At 40.8% G+C, this 27,575-nt stretch overlaps 1 protein-coding gene across 2 annotated transcripts; it reads left to right on the top strand.

Annotated features, from left to right (window-relative positions):
* The first annotated feature begins 986 nt into the window (after positions 1-986).
* On the top strand, positions 987-27,575 carry LOC132820571 (uncharacterized). 2 transcript variants are annotated; one of them, XR_009645225.1, is made up of 4 exons: positions 987-1,111; positions 17,896-18,054; positions 22,587-24,458; positions 24,993-27,575. XR_009645225.1 is itself a non-coding variant. In XM_060832782.1 (3 exons), exons 1-3 carry the CDS (start codon positions 1,049-1,051, stop codon positions 23,586-23,588), a joined length of 1,224 nt encoding a protein of 407 aa, XP_060688765.1. In that variant the 5' UTR covers positions 987-1,048; the 3' UTR covers positions 23,589-27,575. The 2 variants fall into 2 exon arrangements, 1 of the variants encoding a protein (XP_060688765.1); XM_060832782.1 differs by having other exon boundaries at positions 22,587-27,575.

Genomic DNA, 27,575 nt, shown 5'->3' with positions numbered 1-27,575 from the left:
CTGGGGGTGGAGTGGGGATGGGGTGTCTGGAGGTGGGGATGAGTAGGCGAGAGAGTAGGGGGATGAGGGGCGAGTAGGCAAGAGGCTGGGTTCCTGGGGATGAGGGGTGAGTAGGCGAGAGGCTGAGTGTCTAACAAAAGAAGCCTTAGTGTCCATCGTTCGTGAAAACAGGGCAATGATGTCACGAATAAAGTGTTCCTCAAGGTAGGTGAGGGATAGGTGTCTGGGAAGGGGTTATGGGTGATAAAAGACAAGGTGAATGCTGTCCATAGTGGCATCCTGGACCCTGACTTATCAAATTTCCTTGAAAATCCCACAGCATTCCCAACCACTTTAGTTCGGGGGAGGACTCCTGAGACCATAGAACCTTTAAATGTTCAACATGTTTCTCCATTTATGTATCACATGTTCCAACTATCCAATTATTTCAAATGATAAAATATTTAAATATATTAATGCAATTAAAGCTTCACATCTTTTAACCTGCTTTTTCAGATCCTTTATACCAGACACCGGCTCCCTGTAGGGGCAATGGGCTTGACTACAAATTCCCAGATCTCTTTTAAACTTTCCTTGAGGCACTTAACAGGGAAAAGCTTGGCTATGGTGAAATTCCTGGCGTCCAGTCAACTGCTTCTCTTGAGAGTGCAGCTGAAATTGGGAGTTTACTCATGTTGTAGAAGTACACTGTACCACAGAAATTAGCATTTTTTTTAATTGGACCATACTTTTCTATAGTTTAAGATGTACGTACTTAATTAGGTCTTCAGATTAATTTACCTGTCGGTGATTCCCTATAGTAGCCCGTTTCTTGCATTCAATTGTCTTTCTGCATTTCATTAAAGTCTACTTGAATAGCGTCCCGCCCTCTGGATTTTCCTACAAGCTCCTGCCAACCATGTGTCATTCCACCCACAGAGCTTCATTCCAAAGTTCCTTTTCTCACACTAAGCAAAAAATATAAGCTTCCCACAAGTACCGCAGCCTCTATAGATACATTAGGTTTATTGTCTCAGTCATTGCTGATAGCCCCAGGAAACGGAGAACAATGTTCAGAACAGTATTCTACTCATTCTGGGTGATGAACTATACTTGGTTAGGGATATTGCTGGTAAGTCTTTTTTTTACATTCTCTTTATTAGCGAATGCAAAAGGCAGTCTTCAGCGGTTGTACAGAGGTCTGCATTCTGGAATTGGGTGGATCAACTTTTCGGGACTGTTCTCTTGCTTCTGAAATCAACACTGAGCACAAAACAAACTAATAGAAATCTATTTCTCTGTAAACTACTATATCAACATTTTACCTACTCTGACATTATTGGTTGTGGTTAATTCTGGTTTCATTCCAGTTCTACTGGTTGCAATTCATAGATATTCCAGCCTCTCAAAAACCAAAAACCCATTCAAAACTCCCTCATTCTACAATGATTTAACACACAATTTCAGGTTAGAATAAAAAAAAGGGTGCATTGATATCCTAAGGTTTTATTTGCTTGCTTTGGGACCTTGAAGCATACTTTGAACTTTCCCTCAGGAGATTATAGAGTGTTGAGGTAAAATCTATGATCTGTGGAAGGTCTCCTTTAACATGTCAACACATTCCTAAATACACACTGAACTGCACCATAAGCTACTCATACATGCATTGATCTTCATTTGCCATAACAAAATGAATGGAAAATGCTCTGGGTGTGAATTTTGTGTGAGAAACAAGTTTGCATCCACAGCAACAAGTGGTTGACAATTCAGGGTTAAGTGATTCCAAATTAACAATCACTAAAGGAGGTGATAAGGTTGCCTGCTGAATGAGAACAGAAAATCTCAAACTGGGGTGCTGTCAAAAACTCTTCACAGTACACAGTAAATGGTCAGGACATAGTGCAGGGAGAATCGCTCTGCAGCCAGAAGTATGGACAGTAAATGATGAAAATGAAAATGTTATTTCCATGGTGTCTTAGAACGTGCTAATGTAGAATCTTGTTTTTACTTTCATGATTCTTTCCAATTTCACTAAATTTCAATGAATTAAATTAGCATACAATCAGGTGACTCCTTTGTTAAAATACGGTATGCGGTAGTTTTATTTTTTCTAGATTGCCTTCATTGATACTAAATAGGTACTTCCCTAATATATTGTTAAATAGCCTTCTATAGTGGTGAAATAGTTCCTTGTTATTTTATGCCTTTGGTTAGTTATAGGTTTGACTGTAACGGCTTCCCCCTTCCGAACAATAGGAGCCTGAAATTCTTGTTGGCTCCAAAATGTAATGGAAGAACATGATTATGGTTATTATAAAGAACTTCCCACACAATAGATGGTCTCATTCTATGTTCTCGGAAGGGAGGAAGAAATAATTTATATTGCATGCCATTACATCTCTTAGCACATTTCAATGCACGTCGTATGTATTCCAATTGGTTGGATTTTGCAATAAAAATAACAAACTAACCAGCGTTCACTGCTGTTTGTGTGAATTGGACAGTGCCCAATTAGTGACCCCACATGAGTTATTAAATCAATGAAGATATTACAATCCAAATGCGAAAGTTGCAGAACTCTTGCTAGCCTACCGTCTGACACAAGATTTAAACAGTGCAAAGTTGCTCTTTTTTGCTCATCAATATGAATTAAACATGTCAGAAAGATTAATTCTTGTTCTTTTCAGTATTACTACTCTTATGATGGCAAGGTAGTCTTAATTCTTACTTAATGATCTATCTGGCTTTGAAAATTAAATTTAACAAGTGTAGTGTCTCAGTCCTTTTAATTGTTTATTGACGACCTTTAAAAGTTAAAAAAAATTCCAATTCACTAAAATCCTTTTCTCACTGTATCTTTCTCCCTCTCCCCCTTAATCAAATCTTTGTCCATCTCTTTGTTTTGTTTTCTGTACCAAAGTTTTCATGGTATGTAAAGTTCTATTAACACTTCCTGGCTCACTGTTTGTGTTGCTCACTGACAATTTTTGATCTGATTAGTAAACACACTGCATAGTCGCTTGCCTTTGTTCACATACATCCTAGATTATTTGAAGAGGGTGCTGAGTTCTTGTATGGTTCTTGAAGTTTGAGTACACAAGTCCAAAGGAAGTAAAAGCAAGTCTGTTGAAGGCTGTTGCTCACTTTTCATCGCTGTCTGCAAAATCTAGGCCAAGGAATTATTTTGAATTTACCGATGGTAATTGGATAATGGTGACAGCCATCTTACTTAGAGCAGTTCCCCACAAACAGCAATAGCAAGACTGACCAATTGTTGGTGTTAGTATGAAAGGAACAAATTTAGTTGTAGCTATAATTCATCACAAATGAAATTTTACTGACAGAGGTTCACTTTCTCAGTATTCTTGGTCGAGGCAATATTTGTGTGAAATTATGGTACTGATGCTGTGTGACACATAAATAATTCAAGATGTTTGCCTGGATTACATATGTTGTCAGCTTCCAAAGTGTTTTGCACAAAAGACATCGCATGAGTATTAAAGATTAAAGCTGGAATTCTCCCTCACCACATCCCCTCATCTCAACCACCATTCCCCCAACCACACACATAGAAGCAAACAGAGATACTCACATAACTACACTCACAACTAAGGGTTCATTTGACTACAATTAAGGGCGAGAAAAATTCCACTTAAAAATGTCTTCTACTTTTCCCTTTTTTACTCAGTTAAAATATTAATTGTGTTCTACTCTTCCAACATACATGTAAATCTTACAATAGAACTAACATGTAATATGGTTGAAGTTAATATATTTGCCTAATGAATGCTACAAATCGGGAAGTGCTCTATAATTCAGCATTTGGCTAAGTGCACTTCAAAATTCAAAGGAAGATATTTTGACTTTATGGGACACACGGGGTTTTAAACAACAAATTCCATGATAGTCATTTTTCATTGGAAATAAAGTAAACTGAATTCAAGTAACCATGACAACATCAGCAAAACTCTTCACTGTTCACTGAGCCTGTGACAATTCTGATTCAATGCCACGTCAAGACAAACTTGGAGTCCCTACAGATGTTGCCTGTGGGAAACGCCATCTGTTTCCTGGCAGCTAAATACTTATATAAACTTTTAGTAGGTTGATTTTCAATTCTACTTGTCAGACTTTTATTTCTTTTTTCCACTATTATTTTCTCCCCAACTTTCCGACTCATATTGAAGCAGTTCTACTGAAACTTTATCCAAGTGGCCTTTCCTCATGTGTGAGCCTTAACTGTGAGTTTTAGTAGGCAGTTCAAGTATCACGATCCAGCTTTCATCTGGTACCTATACAAGTGAATGTCCAGCAAGTATTATCAGATAACAATCAAGAGCAGAAACCCCATCCTCCATTTAATCCCTCAATCTACACCATTTAAGAGGCCTTCCCTATTCCACATCGCCTCCAACCTACCTCACTCCAGATGGTTACTGACCATTGCAATCAAAGAACACTGAGGTTATTTGTACAAACCTCTCACAGCAGACCCAGTTTGACCAACCGTGCTGAAATGTCTGCAATTTTATGATTAGATTAGATTACTTACAATGTGGAAACAGGCCCTTTGACCCAACAAGTCCACACCGACCCTCCAAAGAGCAATCCACCCAGATCCATTCACCTACACCTAACACTATGGGCAATTTAGCATGGCCAATTCACTTAACCTGCACATTTTTGGACTGTGGGAGGAAACCGGAGCACCCGGAGGAAACCCAAGCAGACACGGAGAGAATGTGTCAACTCCATACAGACAGTTGCCTGAGGCGGGAATTGAACCCGGGTCTCTGGTGCTGTGAGGCAGCAGTGCTAACCACTGAGCCCATTGGATTTCAAACTAGTGGCATACCAATGTAGTTACTTTTGTGAAAGGTTAAGTAAGAGGCTGCAGTGTCCTCCTGGAACCAAGACCCAATCTAGTATATGTCAGAAAGCAGGTGACTGCAAACTCTTGGAATGTTAATGTAACGTTGTTGATACTGTGGGATTTACAATAAGGGAGTAAACATTGAAAGGCATGTTTTGTATTAAGAGTAATCAAGGATGGCTTTTAGTTTAGAAATCTAAAGACTGATTGTTTCTCAGGCAATTTAGGAAGAGACCTGAGCTGACCAGTTAGGAAGGTATGTAATTTTATTTATACAGTAATCAGCATAAAACCGTACAGGGAAAGCACAGTTGACCTGGTATAAATGTTTACCTTGTGAAACTTCGAGGCCAAAAGTACTTGGTTAGAAACCTGTAGATTATTAAAAAGCTGAGAAAGTCTAAGGTTTTAGTTTCTTGAGTATGAATCTACGAGGACTTCACAATTCACAATACAACTGGGGAGAAGCTGTTAAGTCAAAATTAAAGATTTGATATAGAAGGGTAAATTCTCTGGATTTAACACCATTAGAAATAGGAGCAGCAGTAAGCTATTTGGCTTGTCAAACCTGCTCTGTCATTCAAGAGGATCATGCCTGAGCTGACGTGCCTCACGTTCATTAATCTGCAAGTTTCCTGTAATCTTTGATTCCTCTACTGATCAAGAAACTAGCTATCTCACTCTTAAGTTTACACAAGAACTCTGCCCCATAGTTCTCTGTGGCAAGGAGTTCCAAAGACTTACTGAAATTCTGTAGTTCTACATTAGGGAAAAGATGATACTTTGTTTTGCTGTATGTCATAAGACGTTGTGAATTGCATTAACGTTACTGTCACAAGTACTCAGATGAGGACAGTGAAAAGTTTACAAGTCGTCACTTGTGATGCCATCTTAGGGACAAAGGTACAGAATCTTCAGTGCAACTTCTTAGCGAAAAAAAATCAGAAAATAAAGAAATAAATAGTCCAGCATTGCAGGTTGTAGGAATAAATTAGAAAATCGAGAAATAAAAAGTTCAGAACAAGTTTTGGTCTGCGCTTCTGCAAGCTTGTCTGAGGTTTCTGTGAATGGCCACCACATTTCTTTTACAAATTATCTATCAAGCCAAATTTCATTCTGGAATCTGATTTGTCCAATAGCACCATCATCTAAGATCATGACATGGTTAATAGACACATGAGAGAGTGCACTTACAAACTGACCCATAGCACAGCCGATTCTAACTGCACCATAGATATCATTAGTTTGACTGGAAGGATGAGAATCCAGTTTTGAGGTCCATTTAGATTAGATTAGATTAGATTCCCTACAGTGTGGAAACAAGCCCTTCAGCCCAACCAGTCCACACTGACCCTCCAAAGAGCAACCCACCCAGACCCATTTCCCTCTGACTAATGCACCTAACACTATGGGCAATTTAGCATGGCCAATTCACCTAACCTGCACATCTTTGGACTGTGGGAGGAAACCAGAGCAAACCCACGCAGACACGGGGAGAATGTGCAAACTCCACACAGACAGTCACCCGAGGTTGGGATCAAACCTGGGACGCTAGTGCTGTGGAGCTGCAGTGCTAACCACTGAGCCACCATGCCACCCAGCAATAACAAAGGCAGGACTAAGAATGAGGTTCTATGGAAGAAGTTTGAGAAATTGAGCTCTAACTTAAAAAGCTGAAGGTCAACAGTAATAATTTCTGGATTATTACCTGAGCCAAACTCAAATTGTCATGGAGTCAAATCGACGACAAAATTAAACACATTGCTCAAGGAATATAGCAAAACACATGACACTGACACTGCTACTTGGGAGGGAGGGGATGGGCGCCACAACAGCTGGATTGGGATCAACATTCTGGTGAATTGTATAAATAGAAGCCAATAGCACACTTGAAACTAAAAGGGCTTCAGGAAGTGTGGAGCCTGGCGAAAAGAAAATTGAAATTTAAAGATGCAAGAGATTTGTGTCATCATATGGATAAAGAGAACAGAGTAGGGGAGCAGGAGTTGGCAGTGTGTCTTATGTTAAGATCCAAGCAAAACTTGTGGCAAAACCAAAGTTAAAATTAGAGACTGCTTATCTCAATACACAAGGCATTCATAACAAAATCAATAAAATATCAACACAAAGTATCCGGATTTAATCACCATTTCAGAGTCGTGGAGCAAGACTTTCAGTTTTGATCAAGACCTCGATATCGGGGTCAAATTGGAATCATAAACCTGTGGGAAATAGTCAAGCAAAAACTTTTTTTCTCCCCCCAAATTGGTCAATTAGTCATGATAGAAGTCATCCAGTTTGGAAGAAACTGCAGATTCGAACTGGGAGGTTGGCATCACTGTTACAAAGCAGTCTCTCTGCAAATTTATTAGCATTTACATGAAAAATGAGCTGAGCTACTATTGCGAAAGCAGATCCGTTTGACCACCAAGTCACCTCTGGAAAAATCGCCTGGGTGCAGGATGGTACCACAAATCTTGCCTGCTTACCTGTCATCACATAGCAGTGAAACTTCAGCCCTCACTTTCCAGGGAACCAGAATTGTGGTATCAATATTCCAAAGTGCACTATATTTCAAAAAAGCAGCATGGAAATGAGGATGATGTAAGGACCTTAGTACGAATGGAGTTTGCTCAGAAGAATCAGGAGTAGAACCAGTTTGCATGCAGATAGAGTCATAGAGATGTACAGCACAGTAACAGACCTTTCGGTCCAACTCATCATGCCGACCAGATATCCCAACCCAATCTAGTCCCACCTGCCAGCACCTGGCCCATATCCCTCCAAACCTTCCTATTCATATACCCATCCAAATGCCGCTTAAATGTTGCAACTGTACCAGCCTCCACCACATCCTCTGGCAGCTCATTCCATACACGTACCACCCTCTGAGTGAAAAAGTTGCCCCTTAGGTCTCTTTTATATCTTTAGGTAATAACAATGACTGCAGATGCTGGAAACCAGAGTTTAGATTAGAGTGGTGCTGGAAAAGCACAGCAGCTCAGGCAGCATCCGAGGAGCAGGAAAATCGACGTTTCGGGCAAAAGCCCTTCATACAGCTGTATTCCTGTATTCCTGATGGACGGCTTTTGCCTGAAACATCGATCTTACTGCTCCTCGGATGCTGCCTGAACTGCTGTGCTTTTCCAGCACCACTCTGATCTAAACCCTTTTATATCTTTCCCTTCTCACCCTAAACCCATGCCCTTTAGTTCTGGACTCCTCCAGCCCAGGGAAAAGACTTTGTCTATTTATCCTATCCATGCCCCCCATGATCTTATAAATCTCTATAAGGCCACCCCTCCACCTCCGACATTTCAGGGAAAACAGTCCCAGTCTATTCAACTTCTTCTTATAGCTCAAATCCTCCAACCCTGGCAATATCCTTGTAAATCTTTTCTGAACCCTTTCAGGTTTCACAACATCTTTCCGATAAGAAGAAGACCGAAATTGCACGCAATATTCCAACAATGGCCTAACCAATGTCCTGTACAGCCACAACATGACCTCCCAACTCCTGTACGCAATACTCTGACCATTAAAGGAAAGCATACCAAACTCCTTCTTCACTATCCTATCTACCGGTGACTCCACTTTCAAGGAGCTATGAACCTGCACTCCAAAGTCTCTTTGTTCAGCAACACTCTCTAGGACCTTACCATTAAATGTATAAGTCCTGCTAAGATTTGCTTTTCCAAAATGCAGCACCTCACATTTATCTGAATTAAACTCCATCTGCCACTTCTTAGCCCACTGGCCCATCTGGTCAAGATCCTGTTGTAATCTGAGGTAACCCTCTTCGCTGTCCACTACACCTCCAATTTTGGTGTCATCTGCAAACTTACTAACTATACCTCTTATGCTCACATCCAAATCATTTGTATAAATGATGAAAAGTGGAGGACCCAGCACCGATCCTTGTGGCACTCCACTGGTCACAGGCCTCCAGTCTGAAAAACAACCCTCCACCACCACTCTCTGTCTCCTACCTTTGAGCCAGTTCTGTATCCAAATGATGAGTTCTCCCTGTATTCCATGAGATCTAACCTTGCTAATCAGTCTCCCATGGGGAGCCTTGTCGAAATGCCTTACTGAAGTCCATATAGATCACATCTACTGCTCTGCCCTCATCAATCTTCTTTGTTATTTCTTCAAAAAACTCAATCAAGTTTGTGAGACATGATTTCCCACCCACAAAGCCATGTTGACAATCCCCTAATTAGTCCTTGCCTTTCTAAATACATGTACATCCTGTCCCTCAGGATTCCCTCCTACAACTTGCCCACCACCGATGTCAGGCTCACTGGTCTATAGTTCCTTGGCTTGTCCTTACCATCTTTCTTAAGCAATGGCACCACATTAGCCAACTTCCAGTCTTCCGGCACCTCACCTGTGACTATTGATGTTACAAATATCTCAGTAAGAGGCCCAACAATCACCTCTCTAGCTTCCCACAGAGTTCTAGGGTACACCTGATCAGGTCCTGGGGATTTATCCACTATTATGCGTTTCAAGACATCCAACACTTCCTCCTCTGCAATATGGATATTTTTCAAGATGTCACCATCTATTTCCTACATTCTATATCTTCCATGTCCTTCCCCACAGTAAATACCGATGCAAAATCTTGTTACCGATGCAAAATACTTGTTTCGTATCTGCCCCATCTCCTGCGGCTCCTCACAAAGGCCACCTTGCTGGTCTTTGAGAGGCCCTGTTCTCTCCCTAGTTACCCTTTTGCCCTTAATGTATTTGAACACCCTTTGGATGAGAAATAGCAAGAGTCAGAAAACACTGTGTGAGTAGTTTATAATCCAGCCCCCAAATATTGTTATGCTATTGGGCAGAGTGTTATGTAGGAAATGATTGGCACTTGTAACAAAGGCAATGCAATAATGCTGGGAGACAGGAATATTAATATAAACTGGGCAATTCAAATTGGTAAATGTATCTTAAACATAAGTTTATAAAATGCTTTGGTAGCAGCTTGCTGAGACAATGTATTATCAATAGATCTGAAAATGTGTTGCTGGTTGAAGCACAGCAGGTTAGGCAGCATCCAAGGAACAGGAAATTCGACGTTTCGGGCCAGAGCCCTTCATCAGGAATCAAATTCCTGATGAAGGGCTCTGGCCCGAAACGTTGAATTTCCTGTTCCTTGGATGCTGCCTAACCTGCTGTGCTTCAACCAGCAACACATTCTCAGCTCTGATCTCCAGCATCTGCAGACCTCACTTTTTACTCGAAGATATTATCAATAGATCTCAGGATAAAGCTATTGAAGATCTAATATTGTAACTAGTAAAGCTTTCTGAAGCCATTTCTTTTTTAATCTGCGAGAAAGTTAGTTTTTGGAGACTAATTGGAAACTTATTTATATCTGGACAGTTTTAAACAAACATACAAACTAACCTTCCGTTAGAAGGATCTGCAATTTTGGGGTGTTTGGCTCAGAGGAAATATCAGAGGAAAGAAGATTTTCAGCTCAGGTTTTCAGAAATCTTAATTGAAGCTGCTTGTAAAAAACTATTTCTCCTGAAGAAAGGAGCAAGTTTAGAACTGCTAACAAACAGATTGCAATTGTGTAAGGAGTTTAGTTTGAGAGTTCCAGACCAGAAGTGTTTGATTTAAGGTCAGTTTTATGAAGAAAAGTAGAATAGGCTATTAGATTCACAGGATTGAGATTAAAGCCTCAGTTTTAGCCTTATAGATGTGTTAGAGAAGGGAGTTCTCTCTGGTGTGAGTACTGTAAAGAAGTTTTTCATTAGCTTTGAAATATTTAAATTTGTGTTAAATGTAAATAGCTTGGTTTATTCTTTTTTATCATCATTCTAGTGCATAATGGACTTTTGTTTTCTTGTCAAAACAAATTATTCAGAACTGCATGTTTATGTTTCAGTGAAAGACCTCCTTGTTAAAGTCCAAAAAAAAATCAGTCAAGCTAGATTTCAATCTGGAATCTGACTTGTCCAGTAATAACACCAGCTGGGATCTCAACCATGACAGCTCAGTGGTTAGCACTGCTGCCTCACAGAGCCAGGGACCCAGGTTTGATTCCAGCCTCAGGCAATTGTCTGTGTGGAGTTTGCACATTCTCCCTGTGTCTGCGTAGGTTTCCTTTGGGTGCTCCAGATTCCTCCTACAGTCCAAAGATGTGCAGGTTAGGGTGGATTGGCCATGTTAAATTGTCCATAGTGTTCAGGAATATGTAGGTAAGGTGCATTGGTCAGGGATAAATACAGGGTAGGTGGAGTGGGTCTGAGGGGGTTACTCTTCGGAGGGTCGGTGGGGAGTTGTTGGGCTAAAGGGCCTGTTTCCTCACTGTAGGGATTCTACGATGATGATTATATGTAATTGTTCTCTTTTGAATGGCAATGAGAAATCCACTCATTTATTCTTTTTCCTCATCATATTGTTCATTGCTCATTGAAATTGAAAATGGGAAATTCTTATGACCAACTAAAAATGAATGCGCAAGACCATGAACTATGATGTAATGAGCAGAGAACATGCTTTTAAGTAGATCACTGGGACAGTGTGAAATGAGGCAGATTTAATTAGTAATTAAAAGAGTAACCACAATTCCTGACATGAGGGTCAAAGCAGCTGGTGGCTTGCTCCTCGGAACTTCAATTTTACAACGCAGACCCCAGCATCTTGGAGCAGATTCTATGGACAGAGATTGCCTGTGCACTCAATTCACAGAATATCGGACATGTTCCAGCCTCTCCACATCCTCATAATATAACTTTGACCCACTCCCAGTACAGTTCTCCACTACAGGCACCTTTTATTTTAATACTGCAGCCATTTTACACACAGCGGCAGGCAACCATCTTAAAGATTAAACCAGGGTGTATCTCAGAGCTCTTCGCTTGCTCTCTCAGTACCTTTGAGCCTATTTGGATATGGACATCATCTCTGCCTTTCCTGTTTGCAATCTGCCTTCTCATTCAGAACTTCAAGACTCACAAGACTTACCAGGATATTGCCTGTTATGGAAGGTTTAAGTGATAAAGAAAGGTTGAATAGGCTGGGACATTTTTCACTGGAGCTAGGTGATTGAGAGATGACCTTATAGAGGTTTATAAATTATGAGGGGATACAGATAAAGTTAATGATAGGTGTCTTTTTCATGGGGGGGATATTCAAGACAAGGGGGCATATTTTTAAGATGAGAGGAGAGAGAATTTATATAGAGGGTGGTTCACATGTAGAATGAACTTCCTGGGGAAGTGGTGGGTGTGGGCACAGTTACAACATTTAAAAGACACTTAGATAGAACATGAATAGCAAAGGTTTCGAGGGATATGGGGCAAGACCAGAGAGGTGGTAATAGTTTAGTTTAGGTTTATGTTCGGCATGGACTGGTTGGACTGAAGGGTGTGTTTCCATGCTGTATAACTCTCTGACTCAATGACTTCTGTCTAGCCTTGCCATTTATTCTCTACACAAAGTGAGGGAACTTCTCATGATTGTCAGCAGTGAGAGCACCTCAATAGGGTGGAGCTATCACTGTACAGTACCTTATAATGTCGATATCACAACTGCAGCATGTGCCAGCAGTTTACTTGCCAAATTCACTGAATGTACTTCAACCAAATGGCAAGTCTCAAAGACTAGACAGAATAGTCTTTAGTCAAGTCAAAAGAAACAGTCTTCAGTCAGGAGGTACCAGCACATTCAGTCAGGGGCAATGTCCAATAACAGTCCAGGGGCTTGGACAAGGTCAATCAGACCCTTGAAGTTGTTAGGGTCAGGGGCTCTGCATTACTACAGACCAGGGAGTAGACTATGGTCAGTCCTGCAAGTCCAGTTCAATCAGTCCAGGAATTCAAGATAAATCGATTAAGAAGCCGCTCAAAGATCACTCAAGGTCACTCATCTGTCAGGACTGCCCATCCAAGTCAGTCAAGGAGTGGTCCATGGTCAGTCCTGGGGGTCAGCTGATTCAAAAGTCAAGAGGAGTTATCAGGGGTCACTGAGGAACTCAATTCTAGAGACTGGAGGCAGCTTTCTGGGTTGCAGTGGGGACAATAATTCTGAGCAGGGAAAACTCAACATATAAACTGGGGATGAGACAACAGTTCTCTAGAGGGTATGGGGTACTATAGGAGAGGTTGAAATCGATGGTCATACCACCCTGGGGTACAGTGCGGCATGATGAGAATCAGTTGCAGGGCCAGGGGTAATGTTGGAGAGTAAGTCATAATTTTAAAAGGTGTATAAGAACAACTGGAATCTCAACATTGATGGGCTCAACAGGGAGTGCAAGGAAGGAAGGACTATGGGGGATTCACATGGTTACCAGGCTGAGCCTGTGACCAACTCAACCAAGCAAGACTTGTGTTATCTTCCATCGTAGTGTGAATTGTAATTGTACTCTGGAAGTAGAAAATAACTGCAGCCACTCCAGGTGTTGAGGGGGATGAGTGTTTCTTTTTCTGCCTGAGCACATGGGCTGTACCTGTGAGCAATGTGAGGCCAGTCAAGGGCCAATTGTATTAATGAGGCCCTTACACGGCACAGGATAAAGATATCTGCAGTGCGGGTGCCTGCATGTGAAATATATGCAAAGTCAAACTGTGCAGGATACAAATCCTGATCACAATCAATCTTGACCATGTCATTGGTCATTGCAGATTGAAGATTGACATCTTGCAAAGCAGAAGTAATCACAGCGACCTTAAATATGGCATCCGCAGGTCATAATTCCCAAAGCCAATCCAAGGCCACATAGACTGCACAAGGGTATGAAGCTGATTTCCTCACACCATGAACCTTAACTATTCACCAACATACGTTATGCAATTCTGTCTGTGAGGGTGGGGTGTGGGTTGGGGAATGAGGTATCAGTAGTCATACAATGATTAAAATCTCCTTCTGTCATTGTGTGATGTGACATAAGCTGTATTGGTTGGAATGAGGCTGGTCTGCCAAAGGTCCTGATAAAGGCATTCCATGGCTCTCCTTGTTGGAGTGCTCAATGTTCCACCGAATAAAGGACTATACTCACCAATCATTTATCAGTGATGCAAATGGCGACTGCTGTCATGAGTGAAAATCTGTTCTGTTTCTGATACTCCCCACATAGGTTCATTGGTATTGTTAGCATAGGATTCAGTCACAGCAGGAGCTATCATCGCTGTAGGGTACAGTGCTTCAAAGGTGCAGAGAAATGGAGGAGGAACTCTTGTGACCCCAAGCCAAGGGCCACCAGCAATCGCCTGTAAATGGTAAAATGCCTCTATGTAAAGAATTAATCAATGAAGGTTCCCTCAGGATGTGAGGAGGGACAGGAGAGCCAGAATCTACTGTCCTTGATGCCATTTCTTCCAGATTAACAAGGTAGAGTGCTGCCACAGACTAAAGATGTCCCAGTCCAATTTCACAGCATTGTGCCAACTGCCAGAGTGGGACCTGTGACCTGAAGGGGAAGGTGGTTATTCTACCCTGCAGCTGTCAAGGCACTCAACTGCTATATAACTGGATACTTTCATAGATCCAATGGGGACCCATGTGGGGATCACACAACCTTCAATTCATAAATATATCAAGGCTGTTACTGATATAATCTGTGTCAGGTCACAACACTTTACCTTTTCTCCCCCATGATAAGGACAGTGCTGCAGATGGGGCAATCGGCTTTGTCCACATCACCGTCTTCCTCTGGGTGCAGGGCACTGCACATTACACTGAGAGGGCATTACCATAACACTTCAATGGAAAAGGATTCCATTCAATCATCATACAAATCATCTATGACTATTGGTACCGCACCTGAGAGATCTGCACTTGGTACCGTGTAAGCTGCCGTGAGAACTCTAATCCTCCTGTATTGTTTCACCAACTAGGTACCTTACAAAGATGGTTACTGAGCGACAATGCAGCCATTGCTAATGACTCCATCATGAAACCCCATGAATGAAGCCGAGCACAGGTACAATGCAGTCCAGTCTTCAACTGAGACCTTTGGACACCAGACAACAATTCTCCTGAAGATTAGATTCTGATGCCAATATCAGTCTGGATGGTCTTTGTAGTTCAATGCAGCCACAATGTGCCTCACTAATCCTAGCATGCTGTGGTCTGCACAACGGAATCAGGCAGAGAGGGATGTGATGAAGGCTGAAGAGCTCTGAAAGCAGAAGGAAGATATAAGGACATTGAAAAGGATGAACATCACCTTCAGCGTGATAGAGCTATACAGCATCGGGTATTACAAGCTAGACAGGGCTTACATAACAGCCCGTCCCAGTCAATGGAGTTGGCTACAGTGATTATTAATTGACTGTAAGTTTACTGTTGAGCAACAGGCAAGCAGTCCCTATAAGTAGTCAGAAATATATGCAGCTTTCATTGGTTTGGTTTTCCCTTTTCCTTCTGCTGTTGAATAAAGATTAATGTTTTCAACTCCCAAGATGTTGATAAAGAGGCATTCAATGATGTTAATGTCATTGAATGGCAAAAATGATGGCTAGATTCTCTCTTATTGGACATTGTCATTGCCTGACAAATGTGTCAATTGTTACTTGTCACTTATCAGCCTAAGCCTGGGAAGTGTCCAGGTCTTCTTACAATTGGACATTGACTGCTTCAGTATCTGAAAGGTCACAATTGGTGCTAAACATTGCTCAATTATCAGCAAATATCCTAGTTTTGACCGTAGGGTAGAGGAAAGGTCATTTCTTGAAGCAGCTGAAGATGGTTGGGCCTACCATGAAGAAATGTACCATTGGTACACTACCATGAGGAAATCCTGCAGAGACGTCCTGAAGCTAAGATGACTGACCTCCAACACCACATCCACCTTCCTTTGGGCCAGGTATGACTCCAACCAAGCAACAAAATTTCCCCCAATTAACCATTGATTTGGTTTTGCTTAGGCTCCTTGATACCACACTCGGTTGAATGCAGTCTTGATATCAAGGACTATCGCTCTTTTCTCACCTCTGAAATTCAGTTCATTTAACCATGTTTGAACCAAGGTTGTAATGAAGTCAGGAGCTGAATGGCCCTGGCAGAACCCAAACTGGCCGTCACTGAGCAGGTTATTACTGAGAAGGTGCCGCTTGATGACACCTTCCATCACTTTACTGATGATTGAAGGTAGACTGATAGGGAGGTGATTGGCTGGGTTGGATTTGTCCCGTTTTTTGTGTACAGAACATACTTAGGCAATTTTCACCATTATCTGGTAAATACTAGCGTTATAGCTGTATTGAAACAAGTTAGCCATGGGAGCACAGGTTCTAAACACGTGATTTAGCAGGACTGCAGAGCTGAGGTCTGATCCATTGGCTATAGAATTTCTTAGCTCTGTCTATCACCTGCTGCTCTTGAGTTTGTCACATAAGTAGTCCCATTTGGTAGCTTCATTAGGTTAACATCTTATTTTTAGGTATACCTGGTGTTATCCCAGGCATGTCCTCTTGCACTCTTCATTGAACCAGTGTTGATCTTCTGGCTTAATTGTGATTATAGAATGGAGGACATATCAGGCCATGAGGTTGTGGATTGTACTGGAGTATGTTTCTGCTAATGGTGATAGCCCATGGTACCTCACAGATGCTCCATTGTATGCCTGTTCAAAGTCTATCCCATTATGATACGGTCACACAATATGATGGACAGTATCCTTAAAGTGAATACGGGACTTTGTCTCCACAAGAACTGTGCAATGGTCACTCATATCAGCACTGCCATGGAAAATGCATCTGCAGTAGATAGATTGGGAAGGATGAAGTTTAGCAATTATGTACTTTCAGACTTGATCAGCTTGGTCAGTAGTGAACCACTGTTATTGATGGACATTGAAATTCCCCCATCCCCAAAGATATTTTGTATCTTTGCCACTCTCAGTGCTTCCTCCAAGTGGTTCTCAATATGGAGGAGTACTGATTCTTCAGCCAAGGAGGGGCAGTACATGGTAATCAACAAGAGATTTCCTTGCCCATATTTGACATGATACCAGGTGAGACCATGCTTGGTGCACTGTGCACACTTTTGGTCTCCATATTTACGACAGATATATCTACTTTAGCAGCAGTAAAGTGAAGATTCATTAATCCCTCGGCTGAGAGAGCTGTTCTGTGATGAGACACTGAGTAAATTGTGAGTTTAGAAAAGTAAGAGTTGATCTCATTGAAACATGTGAGACTCTAGCAGGATAGATACTGAATGTTCCTTTCCCCCTTGCTGGGGAACCCAGAACATGGTGGTTCCGACTCATTATGGAAGGATGGTCATTTAAGACTGAGATGAAGAGATTTTCCTTCACTCAGAGGTTGGTGAATGTTTGGAATTTTGTACTCTCAGGTATTGCAGATGCTTTATCATTGATTAGATTCAAGGTTGATATCGGTAGATCTTGGGTCACTCAGCGAACCAAATAATCAAAGGGAACTGTTGAGAAAGTCGAGTTAAGGCAGATCAGCCATGATTCTACTGAGCAGCGGCACAGCTTTGAGGAGTGCCTCACTCCTGATGAAGGGCTCTTGCCTAAAATGTTGATTCTCCTGCTCCTCGGATGCTGCCTGACCTACTGTGCTTCCCCAACACCCCACTCTCGACTCTGATCTGCAGTCCTCACTTTCTCCCAGCTTTGAGAAGTCATCTAGTCTAATCTTGCCCCTTTCTCATATATATTTATAGACTGAAGCATTTGATTGCTTCTTGGTCAGGGTGGCACAGGAGTGACTGGCAACTGCATTAACCATCCCCCACTACAGGCATACAGAGCTGAATGTCCACTAGCTGGAGTAGTAGTCTGACATAGAGAAATACCTCCAGAGAGCTTTTAGGGCGTTCCTGTCTTGGCTTAAGTTCAGTTCACAATAAATTCCAGAAAGTTGTTCTCTGTCCCAAAAGTTCTCCTCCCCTGAGTTACTTTGTTTTGGATTTGCCAATGCTAATTTTTAATATAGCTACAAAAGTAAAAGTGGTAAAAGCACTTTGGAAATTAAACTTATAAACAACCTTCTTTGCTTTTAAATTGAAGTCTGTTTATCATTTTCTTGTTTTGTCTATTTTTCTTATTATAGGTACCAGTTACTGGGCAGTCAACTGTTGGTGATGGACAGCAAGAATCAAATTCCCTTCAGAAGTATTTAGTAGCTGTTCTTGTCTTGCTGGTTATAGTTTTGTTAGCGTGTGCTGCGACAATCTTTGGAGTATCCCTCATCTACCTTAAACTCCTTCAGGTATTTTACATTTACTTTAAAAACATGCACAAAGTAAAATCAAATTTTCTCAACTGTTCTACAGTTGCAAGACATGGCAGAATCATTCAACCTCATGGGCCTGTTCTGCCATTCAGTCAGAGCAAGGACAGCACAGTGGCTCAATGGTCAGCATGGCTATCTCACAGTGCCACAGACCTGGGTTCAATTCCAACCTCAAGCAACTGTCTGTGTGGAGTTTGCACATTCTCTCTGTATCTGCGTGGGTTTCTTCCCACAGTCCAAAGGTGTGCATGTTGGGTGGATTGGCTAGGCGAAATTGCCCTGAAATGTATAGATTAGCCATGGGTAATGCAGGATGCTCTTTGGAGGATTGGGATGGGCTGAATGGCTTACTTCTACCCTATAGACATTCTATGATTCAAGGCTGAACTGCATTACAAATTCATTGACACACCTCAGTTCCATGTCCCTCCATATGCTTCCCTAACAAAAGATCAGTTGATCTGTAGTTTGAAAGTGTCAATTGAACCAGGGTTCACAACATTTGGAGGAAAAACTTCCAGTTTTCTGCGATTTTGTGTAAAAAAAACTTCCAAATTTTATCCCTTGCTTATGCTACAATGAGTATAAAAGGTCTTCAATATGCATGTTTGTGAGTTATACAATTTAACAAGGCATTGTTAATCTGAAAATGGGCTAATTTCACATCTGTAAATTGCCACAGGAAATATAAAATGGGGTGTCCGTGCTGCTCTACAAAATCTGAGTGGGCGTGGATGTTGGAGGCCTGCTCACGATTTGAAACAATTAACAAGCCATTGAGTTTATTAACAACCCACTCACCTGCATTTTGTCATTGTCCATCACCATTTTGGGTATGGGAGAAAGTTTGGGAATGTTTGCCAGCAGCTATGGTGAGTGGCACAGGGGCAGAAGGGAAGACCTGACACTGGGACAAACACTAAAGGTACCAACAGATTCAGCTGGTAAAGGTGGCAGCATCAGTAAGTTTGTAAATTTTTACAAAATCTTTTCTCAGACTACCTTAAAATTTTCAAACAGCCAGATTGAGTGCTCCAGGAGCTGTTAAACTCCTCCATTGCAAAATGTCCCAAACTAAAACTTATGGACTTAGCAATTAGGAGCTGATCAGTTTGTTTGGGATTCCACATTCCCACCTATTCCATTGCCGAACAAGGATCTGTCCTTCTCCACCTTAAATTATTCAATGACCTCCACCTCTGTCCATTTTCTGATGCAGAGACTTTCAAAGTCACACAAACCTCCAGGAGAAGATAAAATTCTTCTCATCATTTGTCTTGAAAGGTCAACTCTTAAATTTAAAACACTGCCCCCTCATTCTCAACTCACCACAAAAGGGAACATGCTTTCTATGTCCATTTTGTCAAAATCAATCATTACCTTATCCATTCAATCCAACCACTCTTTTGTCTTCTAAGCATCAGTGGAAGGACACTTAGCTTATGCAACATTTCTTCATTTAGACAGCCCATTCAATCCAGATATCAATCTAATAAACCTCCTCCAACCCTTGTATTTATTCTATTCCAGAGGCAGAAAGCAGGAAACCTTGGGCCAGTTAGCTTGATGTCTGTCATGGGGAAGATATTAGAATTGATTTTTGGAGAGGTTAGGGCTGGGAACTTAGAAAAGTTAATCAGGAAGAGTCAGCATTGTTTTGTGAAAGAGAAATCATGTTTAGCCAATGTATTGGTATTCTTTAAAGAGTAACACATGGATCAAGTAATGGACACAGATGTACTGTACTCAGACTTCCATTAGGTATTGAATAAGGTGCCATAAAGGTCATCGTGCAAAGTCTGAGCTCATGGTGTAAGGATAACGTATGAGCACAGATAGAAGATTGGCTGGCTGATAGAAAACAGTTTGTATAAATTACTCTTTTTTTCTGGTTGGCAGCATTTGATGAATGGGATTGTACTGTGGCCTCAGCTTTTTACAATTAACATCATTGACTTAGATGAAAGGAGTGAAGGATGGAAATGAGCTAATTTTGCAGATGGCACAAAACATGTCGGAAAGCATGCTATGGAAAAGAGAGCAGATTGCAGACAGATAAAGGTAGAGTGAGTAAGTTGGCAAAAATCTGGCAAGACTATTATATGGGAAAATGTGGAACTCTTCACTTTGACAAGAAGAATTTTAAAAAATATAGAATTTCACTTAATGGGAAATGACTGCCAAATTCTGAAGCATGGAAAGACTTAACTGTTCTAGCACATAGATCACAAAAAGACAGTATGTAGGAATAGCTGTAATTAAGTAGGCTAATGGAATGCTATTCCTTGCAATAATAGTAATTGAGCATAGAAGTAAGGATGCTATGCTTCAATTATACAGGGCATTGGTGAGACTAAATCTGAAACACTATGAGCAAGCTTGATCTCTTTATTTTAGGATGGATGTAAATGCATTGGAAATGGGTTGGAGGAGGTTTACTAGATTGATATCTGGATTGAAGGGGCTGTCTAAATGAAGAAATGTTGCATAAGCTAAGTGTCCTTCCACTGACACTTAGAAGACAAAAGAGTGGTTGGATTGAGTGGATAAGATCATTATTGATTTTGACAAAATGGACATAGAAAGCATGTTCCATTTTGTGGTGAGTTGAGAATGAGGGGGCAGTGTTTTAAATTTAAGAGTTGACCTTTTAAGACAAATGATGAGAAGAGTTTTATCTTCTCCTGGAGGTTTGTGTGACTTTGAAAGTCTCTGCCTCAGGAAATGGACAGAGGTGGAGGTCATTGAATATTTGCTACTTTTTAGTTGGATAGACTGTTCCCAGGATGTAGTTAATTTTGGAAGCTTAATACAAATGATTTGACTGCCTCATCAGCCATCTCTTCTCAAACCCCAAGATGAAGTCCACATGGACCTGAGGACTTGTCACCCTGCAGCTCTCTTCGCATCTCTTGTCTGGTGTTTGTAATTTCACAAGTTCCTCTCTCCCTTCCACACTCTGTGTTTTTGTCTCCTCTATAGTCAAAACAGACGCAAAATATTTGTTAATTTAATCCAACATTTCCAAAACAAGGTTTAATCAGAGTTCTAATTATGTGGCCCTAAAATTTCATGGGATCCACTCCCACTAAAACATCGGTAAAGCACCCAAGAAACAGACAAAACCCACTTAAATGGACGATCCAGTCATTTCACAGGTTGTGTGTGGCACCAGTGCCCCCTACACATAAATGATTGGACGTCGCAATCCTGGCAGTAGGCTAGGACCCAGGTTGTTTGTGGTGAACAGCACAATTGAGATGAGACATGCCAGTCTCACCCAGAATGCACTTGGAAGCATCTTGTAGGATATAGGCCATGTAAGTGTCCTGAAACCAGGGGCTTCTTTTCTCTTTAAAATCAAAATTGCAAATTTAGTTCTTTTGCATAAGGGTGCAAGAATGAAGGTTTGGACATGAGATGTGGGAGGAGGCACAACCATTTGAAGGACAATTAAAATTGCCACTGACTAGGCAGCAAAACAGCATCCACTTGTTGAGCCATGTCAATGTAGAGCTGTCAGAGTTCAGTGCTGTAGGACCCTACAGCCTGTGGAGTGGCAGAGCCATGTTGTTTGCCCACAGAGGATGTCCCATCTGTTTGAACATGTCTGTTACATATTGGTACAGCTTTCTCAACTTTGAGTTCCTCCATTGAGCCAGGAACTGTGCGGGTCAGTTTTGTTTTTATTATTGGGATGGTGGTCATGATACATTCGATTGTCTGCTCAGTACAAACTCCACTTGATTTTTCATTCCATTGACTTAATTGGGGTGAAAACTGAAGAGTTTCCATAAAACGTGCCAAGTTATCCCTTCCACTAGATTTAAGTGGAAAATTACCTGCATATATTACCTGAACAGATCAAGCAAAATGAGACTCAGTGATGGATTCTTCAAATAATGTATCAACAAGGCATATAGACCTTACAAAAAAAGACACATATTATTTGCCTCCAAATGTGCAGTGAATTTAATAGTAGACTGAATCTAACATTTCTGTTCCTCACTACTTCTGTCTATATCTACTATTCAGCCAGTTCAAAGCAAGTGAAAATATTCCAGAAATTTCTGGGTAAATTCTGCTAAAGGTGTTGCACTGAGATTAGGATGACCCTTGGTTCAATCCCTAGATTCTGCTGACTGCTGATTTCTGTGGTAGAAATACTACACTTGGTTACAGTGGAAGAAGAGAGGTTTGAGCTCCGTTATGATATTTCCTATAATCAGCACACACTGCTTAGTTTCCAAAAGGGGATATATGTTACCAGAGATAGGTTCCTACTGCTAAAAATCAGAAGGGCTTTGATGGCGAGATAAATAAAAGGGGGAGAAATGAGCAGGAGAATTGTCAAGGTCAAGGAGCTTGGGGACTTAGAGTTTTTAAAACAAAATACTGTCCAAAAACATGTGCTGTTGTCACAATTTAAGCCCTTTTCTATTTTTTAATGTCTAAATAAGCCAATTCCTCCCATTATAGAGTGCAAGCAATTACACTTTTTGTTTCAGATCAGAAAAATGTTGTCAGAAAAAGATGACGAGACATACGCACAGATTGGCGCAAACCTGGCTCACATTACACAAATGAGAAAAGATCAGGACTTGATCAATATGAATGGGAATGTGAAAGGGAACAATTGCATTGGCCAAGTGGAAATTGGCAAAGAACATGATACAGAAGGGAGGTCGACCAGGTCTTCCTACCTCAAGCTCCCTGATGGAATCACTTCAGCTAAGTCTCCTGACAAAGCACTGGATTCATCGAAAGATTCCAGTGTAAATGGGGTCAGAGGTGACAGTCGGTTAGCAGACAATATCCCAAAATATGCCTCCCCACCTTCTTACAGCAACGCTATCAGGAACGGTTCACGAAATACTGTGACACAAGTGGAAAAACCAAAGGGGAACCATGAAAGTGTAACTCAGAGAGAGTTGAATAATTCCCAGAGCAATGTGTTTCAGCAATCAACGGGATTGAGAACGTTCAGCCCGACTTCAAACAATGGCTGTGCCGTCGCTCAAACCATTCAAAAAACTACAAAAAAGCCGAAGCCTGAAACAGGACACTTGGCGACAAACCCCCCAGAGGGATCTTCTCCTGATTCCAGCATTTATGCAATTTATGATGTGCCTCGGCCTTGCCTATGCTCCTCAATGTGCCATGGTGTCGTCTGGCACGCATCAACTTTTCAACACAATACTCTAAAGCGTTCCTTAAGTGAAATAGGTCCCACAGCCTTTGAACTACCATTTGAAATGCTTCAGGATAACAAGTACGCTGTGCCCAGACCAGTGACCTTCCCAAGCAATGTGAATTATGAAACTGATTTTAAGAATCTGGAGAAGTGTCCATCCAAGGACTCTGGTGTCCTGTCGTATGTGGATTCCCAGTTGCTAGATTTGATCCCTGAGGGAAATGAACCTCATCTTGAAACCAAAAGTAATCTGGAAAACAAACAAAGACAAGCAGCTGACAAGGAATCGCCCAGAGACACGAGTTTATTTATTTAATAAAACTGTAAAATTAGGAGTCCACAAAAAAAACATAAAATGAGAAAGAAGAAATTAGCCTGTGCACTTTCTTAAGACACAAATGATACCACGTGTTGAATTTAAGTTGTTCATCTAATTTATTGTTGGCAATAAGTTCAGCCAACCAGTGTTCATTAAGTGAAAGTATGCTAATTTACCAACTTTTAAGAGCTCGATAAACCATGCATCTGCAGCAAATACCATCTTGCTTCGGTGTACAAGATTGAATGGCACAAGACTGAGAGACAAATTGTTAAATCAATGGAAGTATTTATGAAAAGACAAGAGTCTAGAACACTCAAGCAGCAAAGAATTTCCTTTAGAACAAAAGAAAGACTCAGCATATTTTTACTATAGCATTAATCATGCACAAAAATTGATTATACATCATTGATCCAAAGATTATGTTACAAGGCATTTTGTGACATTGTGATGTCTGGTTCTAAACATCACCTTTTGGAAGGATACTAAAGCCATGACAAAGAAACAAATTACAGGAACAAAAATTGGGAGTTTCAGTTCTCCAAGGAGACAAAAGAGGTTGAAGTCGTTCTATCTAGAACAGAAAATCTGGAAAATTCATAAAGTTCAAAATGATGATGGATTCTGATAGAATAGAAAGCTAGAAACTGCCCCCACTGGCAGGAGGTGTACAAGGGATTTAGGATAATTAAGAAAATAATCAGTGGGGAGAACCTCTTTTCACACATCATGGCGGTGAGGGACATACTGCCTGGAGAAGGGGTTGGAACACCAGTACCAGACCTGCAGGCTTCGTATTTTCAGCCTTCCACTCACCTCAGACAGCAAGTGGTAGCTGCAAAGGTGCTCAGAGGGACATTATTTTGGGTGAGTAGGAATCTACCACAGGGAAATCAAGTTACAGTTCTGGCACCCAGCTAAGTCACATAGGACAGTCTTATGATCTGAGAATGGTTGGTCCAGGACAGGGACATTTAAACTTTTTTGGAGGTCCCAAGGACCTTTCTCCTCCTCCTGTGAGTTTCACCTGATGAGAAAGCTGCAATGCCTTCTCCACCAGTCACCAGTTAAGGTCGAAGTCAAGGATCACCAGGCCCTGATTTTCATATTTAAAGAAGGTCTGGAATGACTTGTACGCATCCTTGCCACATGTTGATAAAAACAGGCTACACCAAAAGGTAGTGGGAATGGAGAGGGCTTTGACCAGTCAACAAAACTGTCAATGTTAATTGCTTGATCTCAACACACCCTACTGCTCTTTCTACCAAAGTTTAAATCGTTCTTGCCGAGTTCATTAAACAATTGGTATCTAAATATATTTCCTGTAGATTATGCACAGTATAGACATAGGTATCCTGAATACTTACCTTCATATCTTTGTACATCATTCATCCCTAAAAGTCTCCAAGTCATCTGATGAAGAGCACATTATCATTTCCAAAACTGATGAAAAAATGGTTCAAATGAAAACTGAAGGACGTCTGCTAGCAAAGTTTGGAGGAAGGGGTATTTAAAAAAAAGGTAAGGCCGTAAAGTCACTTAACCTGAGGGGTAAGGTTGAGAAGTTGGGACCTTTACAATAACCTCAGGTAGGTGTCGGAACTGAACCCTTGCTGCCAGCTTTACTCTACTGTAAAAAAACCATCTGGCCAACCAACAGAGTTAACCAACTGCTAGAAGAAATGCAAAAATACCAACAGGTGCAATCTAGGATACTTTTTCCTCCACAAACCCACTTTAGCTGTCTAAAGATATGGATTTTAAAAAAAAAATTATATCCAAGGATGCTTTTATGCACCATTGAATGTGTTTTTTTCCACCACCAATTACCTCTTACAATTTTCCTTTATCCTCCTCCAATTGGTTACCATTATTTCTGACTCAAATACCAATTTTACTAAGTATATCTCTGTCATACTGCATTCAATTGTGTTTAAAATTCCCCAGTCCATCCAGAACAAGAGTCTGAACAGAGCAAGCAATTTCATAGGTTCATTACCTAATCAAATTGAGGGATTGTAAAATTAACAGTTGAAGAACTGATCAATTGTCAGTTGTAGATCTCTCAATTCTGAAATCATACTTATGTTCAACCAGGATCTCCAATATGACAGGGTCAGAAGCATTACCACCTCCATCCTGTAGAAACAGAGATGTTCTGTGGAAATGTTACAGGAGTGCTGGTCTCCTGTGCTGACTGAGTTTAGGGACGTGATGCTTGACAAGCAAGTTAATGATTTGGTTAAGTTCTTATACTGTGGATTGCTTGTCCAGATAGACTTTCTGTAATGTCAAGAATTTCCTCATCACAGTGTTCTCCTTTGAGTACAATCCAAGATGGTACTCTATCCATCTCTCCAGTGATGACCACCCCACCTTTGTTGTCAATAGAGCAGTTTTCATTGCCAATGGATCTATTACCTTTTTGATACTTTTATACATACCTCTAGAATTCTCTATTCCAAAGAACGTCAGGATATTCTGGCAAAGTTGTAATCTGTAGTCATTGGCACACTGACCAGCAATCTGAGCTCTCAGCGCACTCAGAGATTTTTCACTCGGTTCTCTTGCATAATTAACTAGAGCAGTCTGTTTGACTTCAATGGACAGAGAAGGAAGCCATGAAATTGTCAGCATTTTCTTTTGGTTTTATTTCAAACTGAGAAGGAAGTGTAAATTAGAGTAGGTACGTTCAATGGAGAAAGTGAGGACTGCAGATGCTGGAGATCAGAGCTGAAAAATGTGTTGCTGGAAAAGCGCAGCGAGTCAGGCAGTATCCAAGGAGCAGGAGAATCGACGTTTCGGGCATGAGCCCTTCTTCAGGAATCTGAAGATAAGTTCAATGCCAATAGGTAAGTTCAATGCCAAATTAGGTACAGAAATAGAAACAAAGAGAGAGAACAACAACAGAGCAGGACGAAGACATATGGAAGAAAAGTTTTGAAATAGCATTTCCAATGCTCCATTTTTGAAATCTCAATCCGCAAATTTATCAGTTTCCACAGTAATAAAAGTTAATTTTCACTTCCAGAGGCTGATAGCATCAACTTACACTTACCACATGGTTGAAAGGTACTTAGAATGGAATGTATAAAATGTAGCTTTGTGTTGAATTTAATTTGCATCTACGTAAGAAACACAAGAAATTTCCATGTTCCATAGATTTAATTGAGGATCAGGTAGCGAAGGTCTCATTTTTAGGAGGCAAACGGAACAGCAGCACAACACAAACAGCAAGGTTTGCATTTTTAGGTTAACATTACATTTGCTTCCCTGCTGAATTTTGCCAGGACATCTGCACATTGACAATGGTGAGTGCCATTACTTTTATATGGAAACCTGGCCGATTTTTACCACAATGCAGCAGAGACAGGTTTCAGCTTTGCTTCAGTGATCATATACTTGCCTCTGTATCAGAGGCTGGATCAGAACCTGACTACATATTCTAGGCTGCAACTTCCATGCATTGTGTTGGGCATGCCGTCTTAAAGATGAGATGCCAAACTTGCTCTGTTAGGTGAATGCAAAAGAGAATGGTATCTTAACATATATGTAACCCTCATGCAACATGGCTAAACATAGAATACCTAGTTGTTTGTAGAACCCTGCAGAGTACAGGTTCAAGATGCATTGCCTACATTACAACAATGACTGTAAAGTGGTTTAGGATGTCCTGAAGTTGTGCAATGCTCTGAATTATTCTAAGTGCTTTCTTTCTTTGATGGGTTATTAACATTAATTTTTACTGTGTAAAAATTTGAATATTATTCATTCATGTTGATTTATTGAAGATGTGTATATTGTTGTTTTTATAACTCTGCATTAATGTCATTTTGTTTGTATTTAGACATCCTGCTCCCAGTTCGACATATATATGTTTTTAATTGTTTCTCTATGTTAATCCCTCTGTCTGCAACGTCCCGGTACACATTGTGTTCCTTCATTTACTGCAGACTGACATTGTGAAACATATAAATGTAAAAG

The sequence above is a fragment of the Hemiscyllium ocellatum genome, chromosome 1 (genome assembly GCF_020745735.1).
Source record: "Hemiscyllium ocellatum isolate sHemOce1 chromosome 1, sHemOce1.pat.X.cur, whole genome shotgun sequence".
NCBI lineage: Eukaryota > Metazoa > Chordata > Chondrichthyes > Orectolobiformes > Hemiscylliidae > Hemiscyllium > Hemiscyllium ocellatum.
Note: the sequence above shows the minus strand (reverse complement) of the source record. Positions and strands in the feature narration are given on the sequence as shown.